The sequence below is a fragment of the Oryctolagus cuniculus genome, chromosome 3 (assembly GCF_964237555.1).
Source record: "Oryctolagus cuniculus chromosome 3, mOryCun1.1, whole genome shotgun sequence".
NCBI classification, from domain to species: domain Eukaryota; kingdom Metazoa; phylum Chordata; class Mammalia; order Lagomorpha; family Leporidae; genus Oryctolagus; species Oryctolagus cuniculus.
In genome coordinates, this window is record NC_091434.1 from 174835090 (window position 1) to 174857871 (window position 22782).

At 43.0% G+C, this 22782-nt stretch overlaps 1 protein-coding gene across 3 annotated transcripts in view; it reads right to left on the reverse strand.

Moving 5' to 3' along the window:
• CUL1 (cullin 1) overlaps positions 1-22782 on the reverse strand; it is a 109082-nt gene that overhangs the window by 59284 nt on the left and 27016 nt on the right. For all 3 annotated transcript variants that reach the window (XM_051849029.2, XM_051849028.2, XM_051849027.2), the window contains exon 2: positions 6841-7141. In XM_051849029.2, the coding sequence (XP_051704989.1) occupies positions 6841-6980 (140 nt within the window). In that variant the 5' untranslated portion in view covers positions 6981-7141. The remainder of the gene's footprint in view (positions 1-6840; positions 7142-22782) is intronic.

A 22782-nucleotide genomic window follows, 5' to 3' on the forward strand; every position in this document is an offset into this window, starting at 1 on the left:
CCTGCACCCCATGGGAGACCAGGATAAGTGCCTGGCTCCTGCCATCGGATCAGCGCGGTGCGCCGGCCACAGCGCACCAGCTGCGGCGGCCATTGGAGGGTGAACCAACAGCAAAGGAAGACCTTTCTCTGTCTCTCTCACTGTCCACTCTGCCTGTCAAAAAAAAAAAAAAAAAAAAAAAAAAAAAAAAAAAGTCATGTGTATGGGGCAAGGGTTGTGGTGTAGCAGGTTAAGCCTCTGCCTGTGATGCTGGCATCCCACATGGGGGCTGGCCGGTTCAAGAGCCGGCTGGCCTCCTTCCAGTCCAGCTCCCTGTTCATCTTCCTGGGAAAGCAGGGGAACATGGTCCAAGCCCTTGGGTCCTTGCACCCACAAGGGAGACCTAAAAGAAGCTCCAGGCCCCTGGTTTCGGTCTGGCCTGCCTATAGCTGCTGAGGCCATTTGGGGAATGAAGCAATATAGATGGAAGATCTCTCTCCTCCTCTCCAACTCTTTCAAATAAATACAAAATAAAATCTTAAAAAATAAATGAAGGATCATTAAAAAAACTGTCACATGAAAACCCAACACCCATTGACAGCCATTTTCAGTATGGCGTGGAGAGACCTCTCTAACAGCAGGCAGGGGCACTGGGGCTCACAGTCCACGTGCCGCCGGATAGCCTGCTTTTCCGCAGCAAGACTGCACTAGTCTGTCTTCACTGCATTTGGAAGGACTATTCACGGTTCCAAGGAGTCTTCTTGACGTTCCTGTTAGGAAAAACTACATGGACTTCAAATTTTTGTACCAGGGTAAGCTTAATTTCATTTCCCATAAACCTTCTGAAGTACCCTGATATATCCAATTCTTAGTGTTGCAGGTTGGGGTTACTCTTCATTATTTCTTCTTAATATATGTTGAAGAGTTTTGCACACAGCAATTTGCATGTAACTATTTCCTTAGGGTAAGAGTTAAAATTTTAAAAAATCACTGGGCTCGAGTATATTTTTGCCTTTAGAATTTTTATGTTTTAGTTTTTTTTCTTTTTTTATTTGACAGACAGTGAGAGAGACAGAAAGGTCTTCCTTCCATTGGTTCACTCCCCAAATGGCCGCTACTGCTGGTGCTGTGCCGATCCGAAGCCAGGAGCCAGGAGCTTCCTCCTGGTCTTCCATGCAGGTGCAGGGACCCAAGCACTTGGGCCATGCTCCACTGCCCTCCTGGGCCACAGAAGAGCTGGAATAGAAGAGGAGCAACCGGGACTAGAATCTGGCGCCCATATGGGATGCCAGCGCCGCAGGTGGAGGATTAACCAAGTGAGCCACGGCATTGGTCCCTATGTTTTAGTTTTAAAATTTAATAGTTTAACTTTGTTCCACATACACTTCAAAAATGAGCATACATATATATACTAATTTTTCTTGGAAACAGACATTACTATCACAAAGTGAGGGATTCATGACAATGAGAAATGTATTCCTGAATGTCTCTCCAGAAAGGTCACACACTTGCACCTGCACAGCAGGAGCTGGGGCGCCCTCCCTCTTGCCAACACAGACTATTGTTTCTTTAAAACTATTTAAATCTCAGTTTTTTTTCCCCAATCTAATTTTTTAACATTACAAGGCTGAACATTTTCCCATAGGCTATTTTGATTTTTTTCTTTCTGTGAACCCATTGTGTATCTTTTGAGCCTTGTTCTGAAAGCATTAATACATATGGAAATGACACTTTACATTTGAAAAAATAAAAAAGCTTCTGTTTAGGTTCATTTGATGTAAGCCATGCTCGTCAGGTGAACAAAATTAGATTAACGTAAGATTCCTTAAAAAAGCAAAGCTGAAAATAAAGAGTGCAAGAAGAGCAATGGCCAATTGGTCATGAACCACACACTGTTCCAGTCAACAACAGACAAATACATGATAAAGGTCTCCCTCAGATTAAATCACATGGTGATGCTGTAGTCATCCTAGGATGTTCACACGACCATGACCTTGTCTAAAAACATTTCTCAGAACACATCCTTGTCATTAAGTGACACATGACTGTACACTTGTTGGGTCAGAAGGTTTGAAACAATCTGTTATTCCCTCTGTTATCTGCTGTTCTACAAGATTTTCATTTTCTAGAAAGGAAAGAGAAATATGCAGTAGTGAGGCAAAGTAGGAAGCCTGCCACCTGGAGCACTCCCCTTGTACCCGCAGCTCCTACACAAGAGAGGCAAGGGGCAAAGTGTACAGAGCGGTGGCAGCAGCGGTGACACGACTGCACAGCCGACAGGTGCTGAGCGTGTCCTTTCATGCTGTCCTGCACACACCTGCACACAGCTCAGCCTGCCAAGAGCTTGGCAGAGTGACCCCGGGTGAAAAAGCAGCCCGCGCTCTGGGAGTAGTCCTCCCGCATCAGAACGGTGGATTCAACATGCATTCTGAGCACGGTGATCTTACGACTTGGAGACGTAAGCAGCAAGACCAGGAGACATGAATGTGATCCTTGTGAACTAGTGGGTGAAAACAGGACTTCGGGAAAAACAGGTTAAGAAAACAGAACAAATCATTGCAATTTACAGCACTATCGGAAGAAAAAGAAAAACTTCAGTTTATCACAACTTAGGTAGACGGAGGAAAAAAGCATATCAACATGGAAGTTTACCCTGATTCCAAGAGAAGCTGAAGTTATGGATCTGAGGCACATGACTACTGCAGAAAGGAGAAAGTCTGCAGTCCAGCAAAACTGAACCAAAACCTCTCACAGATGACCCAAGGCCCGGACTAGCTCAGCTGGACCGCCATACTCCACTGTGTCCTCTAAATACCTCTTGCCTAGTCAGGATCCATGTTTGTTTTCTTGGTCAAGTATGGCACCCAAAATTTAATGGTTTTAATAAAATGAATGCTTAAGTACAAAAGGAGGGAAATCTATCACCTGCAAACCTACACAGAACATACACACACACGGCAGCGGGATGGGGGTCTGTCACCGCAGTGAAGACTGGTACGTCTGCATTCCGTATGCATGCCTGGGTTGCAGTTCTGGCTCGGCTTCCAACTTCCTGATAGTGTGCAACCTGGGAGGCGTCATGTGATGGTTCAAATACTTGGGTTCTTGTCACCCACATGGGAGCCTGGATTGTGTTTTGAGCCCCTGGCTTTGGACTGGCCCAGCTGTGGCTATACAAGCATCGGGGCAGTGAACCAGAAAATGGAAACATTTTTCTCTTTTTGCCTTTCAAATTGAAAAAAAAAAAAAAAAAGTTGTTGCATTGGAACTCTATATATGATGAAAGGCATCACATAAAACTAGAAGTAGACAGTAGTAGAAAGCAAGGGCTTAAGGCACAATACTTAAGAAAACAAAATGTTCATGAAGGGCTAGAAACAAAGTTATTGAACCTTATCTTTCTGTTGGCAGATGCTTTGGGCATTTTTCCCCCTCTCCTCTGTCATTCAAGAAAGGTACCTAGGCGTAATAACTCATCTTCCTGTAATGACAATCACAAATGGTTTTTAAAGGTGTTAAGAATATTTGTTTTATTGCTTTAAGTAGCACTCTGACCTCAGAATCAGCCCTTAAAGCATCCTGGTCTGGCTGAAAAGCCCATGAGAGCGCTTCAGGGCATGGAAAGCCAAGACACTGTGGCAAAAAATGTCCTACATGAAGGATCTCTGAGTTAGATCCCAGTGGAAAGAAGTGGCCATCAAAGAAGGAGGTACTTTTAAGGCTTCCATAGCCTTGGCAGCTCACGTCAAGAGCCTGGGGTTATCACTGATGTCATACATGTAGGACCTCTGTCCTTAATGAGTTGTATTATGAGAGTTAATTGTAAAATCTGTTCTCTCTGTGTGTGCAAACTGTTGAAATCTTTGTACACAGAAGACCAACTCTGTACCAAGTAAAGTTAATTGAAAATGAATCTTGGCCGGCGCCGCGGCTCAATAGGCTAATCCTCCACCTAGCGGCACTGGCACACTGGGTTCTAGTCCTGGTCAGGGCGCCGGATTCTGTCCCGGTTGCCCCTCTTCCAGGCCAGCTCTCTGCTGTGGCCCGGGAAGGCAGTGGAGGATGGCCCAAGTGCTAGGGCCCTGCACCCCATGGGAGACCAGGAAAAGCACCTGGCTCTTGCCTTTGGATCAGTGCAGTGCTGAAAAGAAAAAAAAGAAAATGAATCTTAATGGAGAATGGTTCTGGGAAGGGGAGAGGGAAGAGAAGGGGTGGGAGCATGGGTGGCAGGGCAGGTATGGTGGCAAGAATCAGTATATTCCTAAAGTTGTACTTATGAAATTTGTATTCATTAAATAAAAGGTTCAAGGCCAGTGCTGTGGCATAGCAGGTGAAGCCGCCAGCTGCAGTGCCAGCATCCCATACGGGCACTAGTTTGAGTCCCGGCTGTTCCACTTCCAATCTGGCTCTCTGCTATGGCCTGAGAAGGCAGCAGAGACTGGCCCAAGTCCTTGGGCCCCTGCACCCACATGGGAGACCTGGAGGAGGCTCCTGGCTCCGGATTGGTGCAGCTCTGGCTGTTGCAGCCAATTGAGGAGTGCACCAGTGGATGGAAGACCAATCTGTGTAACTTGGACTTTCAAATAAATCTTTAAAAAATAGTTTCTTTGGCAGGGAGGGGGTGGCAGAGAATATCTGTTTTACATCCAGAAATAGGACTCATTCCCTAGCAAACATTCACATATGCTTCTCCAGCACAAAGCACAATACACGAGTTTCTGAACACCTGGATTCCAGCATCAAAGAGGAAGGTTGCCCCCACTAACCCTCAGGGGGAGCTGAGCCCAAATAAGAGGTAGATACTGTTGTGTTATTTCAAAAATATCTAACAACTCAAAGATATTTTTAGGTTCAGTTTGGATTCTCTAAGTTTAATAAATATATGTCAAACAAAACGAAGGACAAGAATGCCAACTTCAAGAGTGGCAGCCCTAAAAAATTAAAATTGTAAATATCTGAGCAACTACAAATTATGACTATAGCATAAAAGAACTCCGTAATCTCCGTAAGCACACAAAGCCTCTACTCTCACAGTTCTACAAAAACACTATCAGACAAAGGAACAATTTGATTTAGTAAAAAAATACATTTTAAGAAATTTCCCAGAGACAGATTAGCAACAGAATTTCTGCAGTCTTCAGAGTAGCGCTCCTATTTCTCTGCTTACCAGAAATTCAACCACGTGTCCTGCCTCCCCACTGGAATCGTCATCCTCAGCAACATTACTTACAAGAATTTGAAAAATAAAATGCCATTCCTATCACACCAGAACCCTGTTGGAAGAATATTCTCCCACTTGGCACTCTTTCTGCCTTAAAAGCATCTTACATATTGTATATGTCAGCAATTCCATTCCTATGTATATACCTAGCGAACTGGAAACATACAGCCATAGAAAAACTTGTATACAATATAAGACTATTCATAATAATAACTTCAAAGCAAAAGTAACCCAAATCCTCATCACTGATGAACAGGTAAACAAAATTTACAATATCAAACAATTCAGTCCTAAAAGAGATAAAATTCTGACCAATACCCCAAGGATAAAGCTTAGAAACACACTAAGTGAAAGCAGCCAGACACGAAAGCCTGCATTTTATGGTTCTGTTGATATGAACTGTCCAGAGTAGGTAAAGTCACAGAATCAAAGTAGATTAGGGGCTGCTCAGGCCTGGAGGAAGGGAACCATGGATAGTGACTGCCGACAGATACAAGGCTTCTTTCTGGGGTTATGAAATTTTTCTAAAATTAGACAGTGGTTACAAAACTCTAAATACACAGAAAACCACTATATTGAATACTTTTAAAAAGTAAATTTTATAGTACGTGAATTCTCTCTCAATGAACATGTTTAAAAAGTGCTCTATAGTGTAAATATATGTATACAAATATGTGTACACACAATACACTTTAAGTCCATTTAAAAATAGAAATCTTATCTACTTAAATTAATGTTAATTGTTTTAGGATTCTAAAATAACACATTTGAAGGCATAATGGAATAGCACATAATCTAGTTTGCTAATCACTGATGCATACATATTTACAGACAACCTTCCACTGAACTATCAATGTTGTAAAGTCCTAGAATCAGCAGCAATTGGTAAACTGAAATAGCTTAGCTTTAATTTCAATTTTATGTTTGTATGGAATCAAGAAACTCTACAAGTTAAATGGCATACCTCTGAGTATTTAGTAGCAGTAGCTACATCTTTTATAGCCTCATAATCTTTGTAGCATAGAGCATAGTTCCTCTTCATATCATGAACCAAATATTAAAGGAGTGAAATAACTTTTTAATACCATACCTATAATACAGGACCATAATAACTTTGCTCTAGGTCCTATCCATTTAGAGCAGGTCAACAATTTTTTGTATAACAGGTCAAATTATAAATATTTTAAGCTTTATGGATCAGACTTTCTGATACAACCTCTCAGCTCTATCCCTGTAACATGAAGGCAGATACAGAGAACACCTAAATACATGGACAATATATAAATGAATGATACCCCGCTTTAAGCCACTGCCATCCAACAAATTTTCTATAGTGATACAACCGTTCTATTATCTGGCTGAGCATCTGAAATGTGGCTATAAGGAACCAAAGTTTTAAATTACTTTAACTGTAACCAGCTATATGTTATTAGTGGCTATTATACTGACCAGCAATACATTAGGCTACTAACTAGCCAGTTTTACTTCTATTCAAATAACTTAAAACTAAAAATGAACTCTGACTACAACACAAGATGAACTGGGAAGAGAAAAAATGTAAAATTTCTAGTAAGTCATAGATCATACCTGTCAATATTCAAAGTTCTAAACAGATTATCTCAGCTCTAACGTGAGGATACGTATAGAGTTCCATGTATCTGGACTTAGCCATACTTTGTCTGGTATACACTTGCTGGATTCCAGCTCTGAGGTCGTCCCAGATCTGGTCAAGGCCAATCTGCTTCAGTCCATGGGGATTCTGACTCCTGTTGGATGACATTGTGAGCAATATTCTGAAGTCGTCCAGTGCAGCAATCCTTAGTCAAGGTACAACTAATTCTCCATTAGTTGAAAATATACAGTATCATTCCAAGTTTATTCACAGCAGCTCAGAAAGGATGTCCTTTAAATGTAGAAAATGAAATCTCATTGCAGGAAAACCTGAAGAAGAAATAAAGGGAATTAATGATTTCTAACATCCTGGGGTGACACACACTGACAGAATATTCAATCTGTAAGGTATTAACAGGTGCCACTCTATCCAGAGATTCTTTTAATATACGGAAACACACATTATGCAGACTGTGTATAGAAATATGCTTGCTTAGGTAGCCCATTCAAAATCATTTTTAACTATTAGCATTAATGAGAAATGCTGAGTCAAACTCAGCACAAATACAATTTGACTCTGTTGCCTTTTTACTTCATAAAATTACGAAGACAGGTACCACGTGACCTTTGTAACAATTAGAAAACTCCAAGGAAAAAAATGACATGCCCAGGAAACTGCCAGAAGAGAGAGAAAACCACTAATAGGAAAATTCATTCAATCTCATCAGTTTTCTGTGAATTTTAGTAATTTTTCATATAGCACTGAGCAAGAATGCAAATATTGGTGAGGCTGAGGATGAACGGAAATGAGTGCTCCCATTTAGAAGGGAATTCAGCAAGAATTACCACAATTTAAAATGTATCCTGGGGCCGGTGCTGTGGCATAGTGGGCAAAGCTGCGGCCTGCCATGCTGGCATCCCATACAGGCGCCGGTTCAACTCCCGGCTGCTCCACTTCCAATCCAGCTCTCTTCTATGGCCTGGGAAAGCAGTGGAAAATGGCCCGAGGCCTTGGGCCCCTGCACCATGTGGGAGATCTGGAGGAGGTTCCTGGCTCCTGGCTTCGGATCAGTGCAGCTCCGGCCGTTGCAGCCAATTGGGGAGAGAACCAGCGGATGGAAGACCTCTCTCTCTCTGCCTCTCCTTCTCTGTGTGTAACTTTCAAATAAATAAGGCCGGCGCTGTGGCTCAATAGGCTAATCCTTCGTTTGCGGCACCAGCACACCAGATTCTAGTCCCAGTCAGGGCACTGGATTCTGTCCTGGTCGCTCCTCTTCCAGTCCAGCTCTCTGCTGTGGCCCGGAAGTGCAGTGGAGGATGGCCCAAGTCCTTGGGCCCTGCACCCCATGGGAGACCAGGAGAAGCACCTGGCTCCTGGCTTCGGATCAGCACGGTATGCCGGCCACAGCGGCCATTAGGGGGTGAACCAACAGAAAAAGGAAGACCTTCCTTTCTGTCTCTCTCACTGTCCACTCTGCCTGTCCAAATAAATAAATAAATAAAAATAAAATAAAATGCATCTTGAATTCAGAGACCTGGATTTGAAGCTCAGCACCGCACTTAGGAAGTAGCTAAGTGGTACTGGGTAACCTACTTAGCTTCTCTAAGCCTCCATTTTCTACTCTGCAAAATGGGGACAGAACTCTTTCCTCAAATGGTTGTTATAAAGTTTAAGATAATGCATGTAAAATATTTACCGCAGTGCACACTTAAATAGTAATGGCTATTATTTGAAGTACACGAAGCTACTACAACAATCTATATTGCTTTAGGATCCTTGTCCCACAAATAAAGGACCTTAGGGATTCAATTAGTGCTTCTCATTGCACAATGTCACACACGCCCTGTAAGGGTTGTCTACGGGCACCACTTCAATATGTGGAGGACTTAAAGAGTTACTTGTATTTTAGTGCAAATCAACAAACAATGAACTAATTGGCTTCATAAAAAATGACTCAATAATGAGTTATTGGAGAAATCTGCAGTGGAAGGATGTTGTCCATCAGCGTGGAAGATGCTAAGCATGGACACAACACATGACCCCCACAGCCGAGAGCTGGAGTGCGAGGCAAGAGCACACCGCAGCCGCCTGTGCACAGGTGACACGGCTGGAGGAAAGCCTGGCAGAGCACACTGTCTGAGTCTGGCCTGGAGCCCAAAGGGGGATGAGGTACTGCCTAACCTAGCAAAAAATAAAAGGGAAAAAAGGGCACTTTTCTCTCTCCCTACGCAGCAGCACTCAGCAAACGGCTGGGAGGGGGCGCCATTTTGACACGAGTACTGGCTGTGGCAATCCTTCACACAGGGATCCAGGGATTTCACCAGAGGGAAAATCAGTGTTTTCCCCACTGACTGAGTCTGGCTGGAAGGACTGACAGGGAGCTGGGCACCCATGGAGAACTGCAACACACCCCCAGCCTCTGGAAACATCACAGGCTCTGGGACTCAAACCATCAAGGCAGAGCACCCAAAGCCGCTGGCTCTGGGAACATCTCTACCCCTCTCTGCATGGGATCAGCGAGGGGCAGAGCAGATCCTCTGCACTCCATGACTGTGGGAGCCTTGTGTGCTGAGACTGTGGGAACTCTGTCAATACATGACAGGGCTCAGGGTGGAGCTGAGTCTCAGGGCAAACACTGTAGCAGGATCTGGGCTCACAAGAGATCCTTAGTGCAACTGCACAGATCCTTAGTGCAATTCACGTGACAGTGCAGGCGAGCGTTGCACCCACTGTGGGTTAACCCTAAGCACTGATAACCTTGGAAGAGAGGAGGCAAGGGTGTGATTACACCAACAGAGGTGACCCTAACCTCTGCCCTGCTGACAGAGGAAATCTACCACATCCAACATGAGCGTCAGCCTGGATACCGGCCCTACCATGGAGCACTGCCCATACCTAGCATGTGCCTCTGGGCATTCGCTGAAAGAGCAGACACTCCACTAAGCCACAGAGGATTAAGTCAAAGATAAAAACCACCAAGAGAGAAAATCAACAAGCTTTTCCACAAATGCTTAAAAATAAATGCAGAAATTCAAGAAACAAGAATAAGGAAGACAGCATGACTACCCCAAAGGAACACAACACTTCAGTATTAGAAAGTGAAGACAGAGGTTGATGAAATGCCTGAATGGGAATCCAAAAGATCAATCACAGGATTACTCAGAAGCAGTGAGAAGCAGATTCATGAGTAAAAGAAATCTACACGACATGGAAGAAAAATTTTCCCATGAGATTGAGATTTTGAAGAGAAATCAAACTGAAATACAGAAATAAAGAATTCAATGTCAAATAAAAAAATACACTGGAAAACCTTAACAACATACTTGGTGAGGCAGAAGAAAGGATATCAAAGCTAGAAGACAAACCTTAGGAAATTTCTCTGACCAAACAACAACAACAAAAAAAAACAAAAAATGAAGAAGAAATTAGAAAAATTCAAAACAGTGTTGGAGATTTATGGAATACAATCAAATGACCCAAAATGTGGGTCTTAGGAGTTCCTGAAGGCATGGAAAGCTAATGGATTAGGCCGGCGCCGTGGCTCAACAGGCTAATCCTCCACCTAGCGGCGCCAGCACACCAGGTTCTAGTCCTGGTCGGGGTGCCGGATTCTGTCCCGGTTGCCCCTCTTCCAGGCCAGCTCTCTGCTGTGGCCCAGGAGGGCAGTGGAGGATGGCCCAAGTGCTTGGGCCCTGCACCCCATGGGAGACCAGGAGAAGCACCTGGCTCCTGCCATCGGATCAGCGTGGTACACCGGCTGCAGCGTGCCAGCCACGGCGGCCGTTGGAGGGTGAACCAACAGCAAAAAGGAAGACCTATCTCTCTGTCTCTCTCTCTCTCACTGTCCACTCTGCCTGTCAAAAAAAAAAAAAAAAAAAAAAAAAGAGAGAGAGAGAGAGAATGGACTAGAAGGCCTATTTAATGAAATAATTACAGAAAACTTCCCCAATTTGGAAAAAGAAAGGGGCATCCAACTACAGGAAGCAAACAGAGCTCCTTATAGTCATGAACAGAAAAGATCTTCACTATGACATATTGTGGTCAAACTTTTAGCAGTAAAACATAAGATTCTAAAATGTGCAGAGAAATGCCAGATTACTTTCAGAATATCTCCAATTAGACTCACAGCCGACTTACCAGAAATTCTACCGGCAAGGAGAGAATGGAGAGACATGTTCACAGTCTGGAGAAAAAAACCTATCAACCCAGAATTTTGTACCCTGCAAAACTCTCATTTATGAAGGTGAAATTAAAACCTTCCACAACAAACAGATCGAAAGAATTTGTCACCATTTGTACAGCCTTACAAAAGATGCTTAAGGATGTGCTACTCACAGTAACACAGAAAGACAGTCATATTATGAAAGAATGTAAAGGCAGGAAATCTAGTAAAAATACAAAGGAAATCCAAAGCAACCAATGGGAATATTTATGGAAAAATACTAGGGCTATGTCATTACTTATCAGTAGTCACATTGAATGTAAATGGCCTCAACTTTCCGGTTAAAAATACAGACTGGCTGAATGGATTAAAAATAAGATCCATCTGTTTCTTGCCTACAAGAAACACACCTCACCAAAGATGCAATCAGACGGAAAGTGAGAGGATGGAAAAAGATATTCCATGCTAATGGAAGGCAAAAAGGAGCAGGTGTAATCATCTTAGTATCCGATAAAATGACTTTACCACAAAAACTGTTAAGACATTGAAGAACACTATGCAATGATTAAGAGATCAATTCAACAGGAAGATGTGACTATGATAAATAATGTATATGCACTCAATGCCACAGTGCCTGGCTATCTAAAACAAATGTTAATGGATCTAAAGGGAGATACAAACTCCAATACAATAGTAATGGGGGACTTCAGTATCCCACTTTCATCAATGGACAGATCTACTAGACAGAAAATCAACACAAAAACAACAGAACTAATCTACACTATTGACCAAATGGACCTGATGTCTTCAGAACTTTTCACCCCATAGTTGCAGAATATACATTCCTCTCACCAGTGCATGGAACTGTCTCTAGGATAGATCATATGCTAGGCCATAAAGCAAGTCTCAACAAATTCAGAAAATTCAAAATCATACCATGAATCTTTTCTGATCACAATGGAATGAAGCTGGAAACCAACAACTCAGGAATCTCTAGAACATGTGCAAACTTACGGAGACTGAGCAACATACTCCTGAATGAACAATGGGTCACTGAAGAAATCAAAAGATTTCTGTAAACGAATGAAGACAATACATCATATCAAAACTTATGGGATATAGCAAAAGCAGTGTTAGGAGGGAATTTTATAGCAATTGGTGCCTACATCAGGAAACTGGAAAGGCCCCAAATGAGCCATCATTGCAGCCCAAGGGCATATAAACAAGAAACCAAACCCTAAATTAGGAGGAGGAAGAAACAATTAAAATTAGGGAAGAAATAAACACAACTGAAAAACAAACAGAAAAACAAGAACACAAAAGATCGGCAATACTAAGAGCTGGTTTTTTGAAAAACAAACAAAACTGATACACCATTGACCAAACCAACAAAAAGAAAAGAGGGAGAAGACCCAAATCAACAAAATCAGAGATGAAAAAAGGAGATACAACATACCAGAGAAATAAAAAGAATCATCAGAAATTACTACAAGAGGTGTATGCCAACAATTTGAAAAACCTAGAAGAAATGGATAGATTCCTGGACATATACAACATACCTAAATTGAGCCATGAAGACATAGGAAACCTAAACAGACCAATAACCAAGACAGAAACTGCATCAGTAATAAAGACTCTCCCAACAAAGAAAAGCCCAGGACTGGATGGCTTCACCGCCGAATTCTACCAGACATTTAAAGAACTCCAATAACTCAAGTTATTCAAAACAACTGAAAGGGAGGAAGTCCTCCCAAGCTCCTTCTACAAAGCCAGCACCACCTTAATTCCTAAACCTGAAAAAGACAAAACAGAGAAAGCAAACTATGGACCAATACTTGTGGTGAACATAGATGCAAAATTTCAACAAAATACAGCTAATTGAATCCAACAACATATCAGAAAGATCATTCACCCAGACCAAGTGGGATTTATCCCTGGTAAGCAGGGATGGTTCAACATTCACAAGTCAATAAATGCATACGTGAAATTATCAACTGAAGAGCAAAAACCAAATGATTATTTCAGTAGATGCAGAGAAAACATTTGATAAACTACAACATCCTTTTATGATGAAAACTTTAAACAAATTGGGTATAGAAGGAACATTCCTTAACCCATCAAGGCAATCTATGACAAACCCACAGACAGTGTACTACTGAATGGAGAGAAGCTGGAAGCATTCCCCTCAGTATCTGGAACCAGAAAAGGATGTCCACTCTCACCATTACTATTCAATATAGTCCTGGAAGTTTTAGCCAGAGTCATTAGGCAAGATAAAGATATCAAAGGGACACAAATTGGGAAGGAGGAAGTCAAACTATCCCTGTTTGCAGATAACATGATCCTATATATAGGGGAACCAAAAGACTACACTAGAGACTAATGGAACTCATAAAAGTGTTTGATAAAGTAGCAGGATATAAAATTAACACACAAAAATCAATAGCCTTTGAAGAGAGATGATGCCATGGCTGAGAAAGAATTTTTAAGATCAATCTCATTTATAAGAGCTACCAAAAAAACCACCAAATACCTTGGAATAGATTTAATCAAGGAAATGAAGGATTTCTATAATGAAAATTACAAAGCATTAAAGAAAGAGAAGAGACAGCAAAAAATGGAAAAATCTTCCATGTTTGTGGATGGGAAGAATTATTATCAAAATGTCCATACTACCCAAGGCAATTTATAGATTCAATGCGATACCAATCAAAATACCAACATTCTCCTCAGATCCCAACAGAATGTTAAAATTCAAACACAAGAGACCCCAAATAGCTAAACCAATCTTATACAACAAAAACAAAGCCGAAGGCATCGCAATACTAGATAAAAACATTACAGGGCAGTTATAATTTGTACTGGCACAAAAATAGACATATAGATCAAAGGAACATTATAGAAACTCCAGAAATCAATCCATGCTTCTACAATGGTAGTAGCTTTGGGATCCGCAAAGAGGGAGGGCCTATACTTCCAGAAATGGAGAGTCCCTACCTATACTTCTGGGGAAGAAAAGTCCTTGTCAAGGTCCCCATGGGTGCCTAAAGGTCAACCAATGAGGATCAGACCCACCTCAACCTTTAACCCCCATGCCCTGAATCTATAAAAGGAGCCCTCCCAGCCTTTGACGCGCAGCTTTCCCGGTCCCAGCTCTGTTGCTCTGTTGGGACCGGTGAACCTTGCCCAGGAGCAGAATCCCAATAAAAGCTTGTGAATTGATTGATTCGTCTGCCTGGGAAGATTTGCTACATGTCGGACACCTTGCATACAACAAATGTCTATTTGACAAAAATAACTAAAATCAATCCCTGGAGTAAGGACAGTCTCTTCAACAAATGGTGCTGGGAAAACTGGATCTCCACATGTAGAAGTATGAAACAAGACCCTTATTTTACACCTTAGAGAAAAATCTACTCAAAATGGATCAAGAACCTAAATCTAAAATCTGACACCATCAAATTACTACAGAGCACTGCGGAAAGTCTGCAAGACATTGGCATAGGCAAAGAGTTCTTAGAAAAGACCCCAGAGGCACTGGCAATCAAAGCCAAAATTGACAAATGAGATTACAGCAAACTGAGAAGCTTCTGTACTGAGAAAGAAACATTCAGGAAAGTGAAGAGGCAGCCAACAGAGTGGGAGAAATTATTTGCAAACTATGCAACTGGTAAAGGACTAATATCAGAATCTACAAGGAACTCAAGAAACTCAAAACAAACCTAAACATTTTTCAAAAGATGATATCCAAACGGCCAACAGACACATGAAAAAATGCTCAGGATCACTAGCCATCAGGGAAATGCAAATCAAAACCACAATGAGGTTTCAGGTCACTCCAGTTAGAATGGCTCTCATATAGAAATCAACAAACAATAAATGCTGGCAAGGATATGGGGAAAAAAGTACCCTAATCCACTGTCGGTGGGAATGTAAACTGGTACAGCCATTGTGGAAGACAGCATGGAGATACCTCAGAAGTCTGAATATAGACCTACCATATGATCCAGCCATCCCACTCCTGGGAATTTACTCTAGGGAAATGAGATCAGCAGATCAAAGAATTATCTGTACTCCCATGTTTACTGCAGCTCAATTCACAATAACTAAGATATGGAATCAATCCTATGTCATCAACTGATGACTGGATAAAGAAATTATGATATATATATACACCATGGAATACTACTCAGTTGCTTAAAAAAAAATCCTGTCTTTTGCAACAAAATGGGTGCAACTGGAAACCATTATACTTAGTGAAATAAGTCAGTCTCTAAAAAGATAAATACCATTTGTTTTCCCTGATCTGTGGTAACTAATAAAGAACCTAAAAGGTAATGTATAGCAGTGAAACTGACATATTAAACTGTTATTAAACTGTTTACAGCCCTGGTCTCCACTGCGGAAGTGTTCTTTTTTCCCTTCATACTATTTTTTGAACTCTTTACTTAGTGTAGAGTTAATCTTATGTATAAAGTAAGCTGAAAATAGATCTTTGTAAAAATTAAGAGTGAGACTAGCAAAGAGAAGAGGTAGAAGGGTGGGAACATGGACACAAGGGAGTGTAGGGTGAGAAGTATCATATGTTCCTGAATCTGTATAGGTGAAATACATGAAATTTGTATACCTTAAATAAAATTTTAAAAAATTCAATGGGGAAAAATAGCTAAGATATGGAATTAACCCAATGTCCATCAACTGATGACTAAATATGGAAATTATGGAATATATACACTATGGAATACTACTCAGCCACAAAAAAAAGAATGAAATCCTGTCTTTTGCAACAAAATGTATGCAACTGGAAACCATTATACTTAAATAAGCCAGTCCCAAAAAGGACACATACCACATGTTTTCCCTGATCTGTGGTAACTAACAGTACCAGGTATGTAAATATAGGAGTGAAATTGACATTTTGAGATTGGATGATTGTTTACAACCCTTGTTTCAACTGTTCAGGAACAGTGTTTTTTTCTTTTTACTGTTCATTGAACTCTGTACTTAGTGTAGCGTTAATGTTAGGAGTATAAAGTAAACTGAAAGTAGATCACTGTAAAAAGAGAATGAGAAAGGAGAAAGAGTAGGAACCTGGGCAAGAGGGAGGATAGCTTTAGAAGTATCGCTGTGTTCCTAAATCTGTATATATGAAACATGAGATTTGTCAAATAAATAAATTTTATTTAAGGTATACAGAGTTAGAGAGAGACTGAGAGAAAGGTCTTCCTTCTGTTGGTTCACTCCCCAAAGGGCCGCTATGGCCGGAACTGTGCCAATCTGAAGCCAGGAGTCAGGTGCTTCCTCCTGGTTTCCCATGTGGGTGCAGGGGCCCAAGCACTTGGGACATCCTCCACTGCCCTCCCGGGCCACAGCAGAGAGCTGAACTGGAAGAGGAGCAACCGGGACTAGAACCCAGCGTCCATATGGGATGCCAGCGCTGCAGGAGGAGGATTAACCAAGTGAGCCATGGCGCTGGCCCCTTAAATAAAATTTAAAAAGAAAAAGATTGAATTATCAAGCACTGAATCATCTGGCTTTGTAAAATAAACTGCTGATAAGTAAATGAAATCTAGAACACTAAGCTAGGTTGTTAAAGCCTGCAGATCTAAGTTTGGGTTACCTCAACAATTAGTTCAATACATCCTATATCCTCAACAGCATTATGGAGCTCTCGTAATCTAAGGCACGTTTAAGGACTGTAGGTTATGCTTACTGAACCTCTACAATCCAAATCTTTAGTATTTATATCTGAGCTATGGAACTAATGTTTTTGTAAAACCACAGCACCATTCCTGATCTTGAAAAATATTTTATTTCATACAGTTATATTCAAATGTGAAATATAAAATCTCTCAAGTTTTAAGAAACTAACAACTCAGCAACTACTCTGCAAAAGCTCTGCCTCTGTAGTGCCCATCTGCCTTTCATCTCCCTGGGCAGGATCATACCAACACCCCACTGGATGATGAGTACTGGCACTTGACAACATCAACTATTTAAATCTACCCTCCCCTTACCCATTGCTTCTTTAATTGATAATTTCCCCTTAGGGGAAAATTAAGTTCTCCTAACTCAGTTCAGCTACTTCTATCCTGGATAAGCTCTCTCATACCATCTAGCTGTCCCTTTACTCCTTTTTCTACATTCTACTTCTAATTTCTATCTGCAACGGAGAAAATGTTCTACTCTCCTCCACTGGGACTGCCCATCTATGACAACCCAACACATCAGAAACCTGGGAACGGCTCTCACCTCATCTTTCACATTCAAGTATTTCTGATTTCTAACTTCCAACGCTACTTCAAATCATTCACTATCGGCCTTTGTTTCTGCAGTAGTCAGCATGGTTGCCTCTTATTCGGACCAAGCTTTCAGTAGCCTAACTAGACTCCCCTACCTTCCACTTATTTGTATCATCCTTTTCCCCATTCCTGACAGCAGTTGGGAGTCTGGAATTCCCATCATCCTAATTCTGAATAGATTGTCTCCCTAAGAGCAGTAGGTAGCCAAAGCAGTTCAGACCAGGGAAATCCTTGATATGGCATAATCCGATCCTCTTCTCCCTTTCCATTTGCCTCTTAGAAAACCACCTGGAGTCGGAGCTGTGGCATAGTAGGTTAAGCCTCCGCCTGCAGTGCTGGCATTCCATATGGGTTCCAGTTTGAGTCCCAGCTGCTCTACTTCTGATCCAGCTCCCTGCTAACCGCCTGGGAAAGCAGCAGAGGTGGGAGACCCAGATGAAGCTGCTGGCCCCTGGCTTCAGATGGGCCCAGCTCCATTGCAGCCATTTGGGGAGTGAACCAGTTATGGAAGACCCCTCCCTCTTGTCTCTCTCCAACTCTGCCACTCAAATAAATCAATCTAAACAAAGGAAAGAAGGAAACTTCACCTTATTTCCTTGGTCACAGTCCCACCATCTCCTTCCTGTTCCTGAGCATCTCTGGCTGCTGCTTCTGCCTGGAAAGCTGCTCCCCTTCTTCACCAAGTTGTCCTCTAGCCAAACTTCACTGCACTTGAGAAGAGGTGCAAGTTCACCCATCATAATTGGACTATTTAACACTCATTCAAGACTCAAACCCCATGCCCATTTCCTTCCTGGAGTTCCTTCACTGCACGGTGTGAAAGATCTGTGGGCATCGAGAATGTATCTGGCTTATCATATTATCTTATTTTTTAAAAAAAAATACATTCCCATTATTTTAGTTTTTATTTTTTAAAGATTTATTTATTTTATTTGAAAGAGTTACACAGAGAGAGAAAGAGGCAGAGAGGTCTTCCATCTGCTGGTTCACTCTCCAACTGGCCACAACAGCCAGAGCCATGCTGATCCAAAGCCAGGAGCTTCTTCCAGGTTTCCCACATGGGTGCAGGGGCCCAAGGAAGCCCAAGGGAGGGGGGGGAGAGAGGGAGGCGGAGAGAGGGAGGCGGAGAGAGGGAGGCGGAGAGAGGGAGGGGGAGAGAGGGCTCTCATCCATCTGCAGGTTTGTGCCCCAGATGGCCCCAACAGCCAGGGCTGAGCCAAAGCCAGAAGCCTAGAATTCCATCCCAGCCTCTCCTGTAGGTCTCTCACCGCCTTCCCAGGAGCATCAGGACTCAGATCAGCACGGATATGGGCTGCCAGCCTCTCCAGCAGCAGCTTAACCCTCTGCACCACAGTGTGAGCCCTGACAGCAGTCTTAACTTCATAGAAGGCAGTGAGATTCAGAAGGCTTTTAGATAGAGGCAAAAAATTTCCCTAATCACTTCACATAGCCAGAAACCTTAGAAGGACCTCCAAGACCTAGAGACTTTAAAACTAAAAACCAAAACGTGTACATGTGCATGGATTTGAGAAGTTTTTGCACCCAAATACTTTTATCTTCCAATTCCATTTTCCCCACACATTTTCGAAAGAACTCTGGTATAGCAGACCTGCGGTATCACAGGACACTGACCTGTAGTTAGGAACATCAGAAGTTCTAAGACACAGGGACTGCAGACTTGCTACTGCATCCTTACTTGGAAGCACAGGGCTGACCTGCTGGCAGACAATCAAATGGGCAGAGTGCAGTGGGCCACAGGCCCCTTACAGCTTCAGTGTTTGCTGGGAAGCCAAGTCATGCTCCAGAGTTCCCTTCAATTCCCGGGAGATGGGCACATTTCATTTTCTTGGGAGGAAACTAAGGCACAAAATACAACCTATCAAGGACAGGTACCAAGGGCAGAACCAGCTGCACCTGCACACACTAGGCACTGGCTGACAGAGCCGGTGCCAAGGAACCCCAACTCCGCCACTGCTATTCACTTTGATCTCACCCTAGGAACTTAAGATAATGGGATGGAACACAAAAACCAAAATCAACAGGTCTAATACAAGGAGTTTGTATATTTACGGCTTTGTCGAACAGAAAAAGACTGTTATTCCAAAAGGAGATGAAAGCCAACAAAATCCATTTTAAACTTGCTCCCTAACAAGTAAACCATGAACTAACCAAACAGCCCGTTTCTCAAGATTAATGAGGCATATGATTTCTTCATTGAGTAGAGTATGAACCAACAAATCACCTTCGAGTCATGGAAACATTTCCTTTGATATTACTGAAACAAAGTTCCATCCATGTATTCTGAAATGTCTTTTTAAAACGCAGTCTTCTACGGAACACTAATTGGAACATAAACTGAACTGAGTAGAAGTGGACTTCAGGAAATACTACCTTAAGTTAAATACTTCATTTGCTACACACTCCAGAAGCCTTAGTAAACTAGTGAGCACATTTTATGAATTTCCATCAGGAAAAGCATCTTCCACTCGAATGTACTTGGCCATAGGATATTTCTTCCAGAAGGTATCTTGGGAGTAGTTTCTCAAAACACTAAATGAGGCCTGCACTGCAGTGTAGCCTCTGCCTCTGGGGCAACCCCTATGGTCGCCGTTTGTGTCCTGGCTGCTTCTCTCTTATTTAAAGGTTTATTTATTTGATAGAGTTACACACAGGAGAGGCAGAGAGAGGAAAGTCTTCCATCTGCTGGTTCACTCCCCAGATGGCTGCAAAGGCCGGAGCTGCACTGATCTGAAGCTAGGAGCCTTCTTCTGGTCTCCCACGTGGGTGCAGGGGCCCAGGTACTTGGGTCTTCTTCCACTGCTTTCCCAGGCATTAGCAGAGAGCTGGATCGAATGCGGAGCAGCCGACATGGGATGCTGGCACTGCAAGCGGTAGCTTTACCCACAACCTCACAGCGCCGGCCCTCCGGCTGCTCCTCTTCTGATCCAGCTTTCCTCTATGGCCTGGGAAAGCAACAGAAGACGGCCCAACTCCTTGGGCCCCTGCATCCATGTCGGAGACCCGGAAGAAGCTCCTGGTTCCTGACTTCAGATTGGTCCAGCTCCAGCTGTTTCGGCCATTTGGGGAGTGAACCAGCAGACTGAAGACTTTTCTCTGTGACTCTACATCTCAAAATCTTAAAAACAAAAACCAACAGGACCTGTGCTAACCCACACACTCACTGGTCTTTTTTTAACTTATGAATGAGCTACATCTCATTTCACCCACTGAAATATACCTCACGGTTTTTGTGAGCTATGCATTATGCTATCGTTTGTCAAACTTGTTCCTGCACGAAGTATTCAGGTTTTTACTTTTTAAGAACTATAATGCTGCAACAAGCAGCCTTGGAAGTATTTTACTTACTTGAGTGAGCTCAGATGACAAATACCTATGTATATCTGTATAATAAGTAGGATTTAAACCATGGCATCGCCTGCTAAGGCAGGAAACAACAGGGGAGGAACAGCTTGTGGGCGGCAGCTTCCTTTTGGCCATGATGACCCGAAGCACTGGTGAATCACAGTGCAGGAGAAGACGGACTTGCGAGTTTATCTTTGATATACAGCACTTGATTCTGGGACGCAGTTACTCAGAAACCACAGGCAGGTGGTCTCACACCAGGTAGCTTCTGACGATGAAGCCAAGGTTAGAAAAGCCAGTGGTCATCCAGGCCTAATGAAGTCACATAAAGCTGCCATTTACTCGTGTGATCTGGGGCAAACTCCTTCATCTAGCTCAATGCACCGCACAGGTGTGTCATGAGGGTTAAGTGACACACGCTATTATTTTCATCATTACCGTACCTGAACCCTACCTTCTGTAGCTTCATGTACTCAACACTTATCAGTGACTTTAGCAAGGAAAGTGTTACAGTGTGGTTTCAAGAGCAGGAATCAAACTGGAATGGGCTGGGAGCGACAGAAAATGCAGGCCATCTTTAAGAAGGCTGGCAGTGGACACCACGTGGGAAATCTGGATTGTGTTCTTGGCTCTCAGCTTCGGCCCTGGCCCTGGCCCAATCCCCACTGTTGTGAACACATGGGGGAATAAGTCAGTAGATGGGATCTGCCTGCCTCTTTTGCTCTCTTCGCTTGCCTTTCCATTAAAATAAAATAATTCTTTAGAAAGTGAAGAAAGCTGGAGGTGGACGTGATCCCCAACAGGCTCTGGTGCCCTCATTCCCTCTGCCCCTAAAGAGTGCGCAAGACAGGCAGACAGAAGGCTGTGGCTGCAAGTGCTGGTCTGGGCGGGAGGGTGTGCAAGGCCTGGGAAGGGCTGTGCCTGTGAATGACTGCAATAAAATGGAACTCCAATAAACAAGAGGTCAAGGCACGATGAAGCCGAGCAACCTATGACAACAGGTACTAGGAGTGGGGAAGACTTTGGGTGGTGACAAGGTGACCATTTGACTTCAGTAATTTGATGGTTAGGAGATGACCCCAAGGAGGGAAAATGTGCACAGGGCAGACAACTGCCAAGGGACACACCTTGGGGTCTGTGGTTACAAACACACGAGAGATGATGGAAGGACACTGTCCTGCACCCCAGAGACTTGCAGGATGTGGGAAAGCGTGGACAGCCACACCTCAGGAAGCCAGTCTTTAAGGAAGAGGAAGGATAAAGGACTGAGAGAGGCTTCCTATCGAGGACCAGACTCCAGTGAGCACCAGAAGAAATGAAGCGGGCAAGACAGAGTCGAGTGGGGTAGGGAGTCTCCCTTAGAGGTGTCCCAGACAGCTATAAGGACATGCAGTTCAGAAAATGGAAAAGCAACCTGAGGGCCTGTGATAGCCAGCGCCCACCGGAGAGCCACAGCAGAGCTAAACCCTGGCTTGAGGAAGGACGGCAGCCTCTGCTCTCCAACATTTGGCTTGGCCCTGGGACTGCAGTGCAGCGCCAGGCATTTCTTCACTGCACAGCTAGCTAAGCTTTGTGCACGCTCCCCGGGATCACTCCCCTGAGAATTCCCAAACAGACAGCAGAGGACAGTACAACTCTGAAGACCTCAATGAGCACAACCGCATCTCCATTCTCAGGGAGGAATCTACAGATTTTAAGAAAATTGTGTTCCCACCTCAATTTCACATCAAATACCCTAAACATCTAGTTACTATTTTTTGCCCATAAATGCAAAACCAAACACATTTAGCAGATGCTGCTGCAGAAGCCAACGTTGAAAAATGTTAACATGAGATAATTCAAATCAGAGTTATAACAGAACACAAGAAATAAGGTTTTCAAGAAAAGGAGTAGAGCTGCTTTGGTCAGGTTGATTGCTGAAGACGTTAAGATAAAAACAAGGCACAGACTTAAAATTTTACAGTGCAAGGGCCAACAGGTTAGGCTATCGTATCAGAGCACCAGTTTGAATGCCCAGCTGTTCTGTTTCTGATAGAGCTCCCTGCTAAGGTGCCTGGGAAGGCAGCAGAGGATGGTCCAAGTGCTTTAGCCCCTGCCTCCCATGTGGAAGACCTGGATGGAGTTCCAGGCTCTTGGCTTCAGC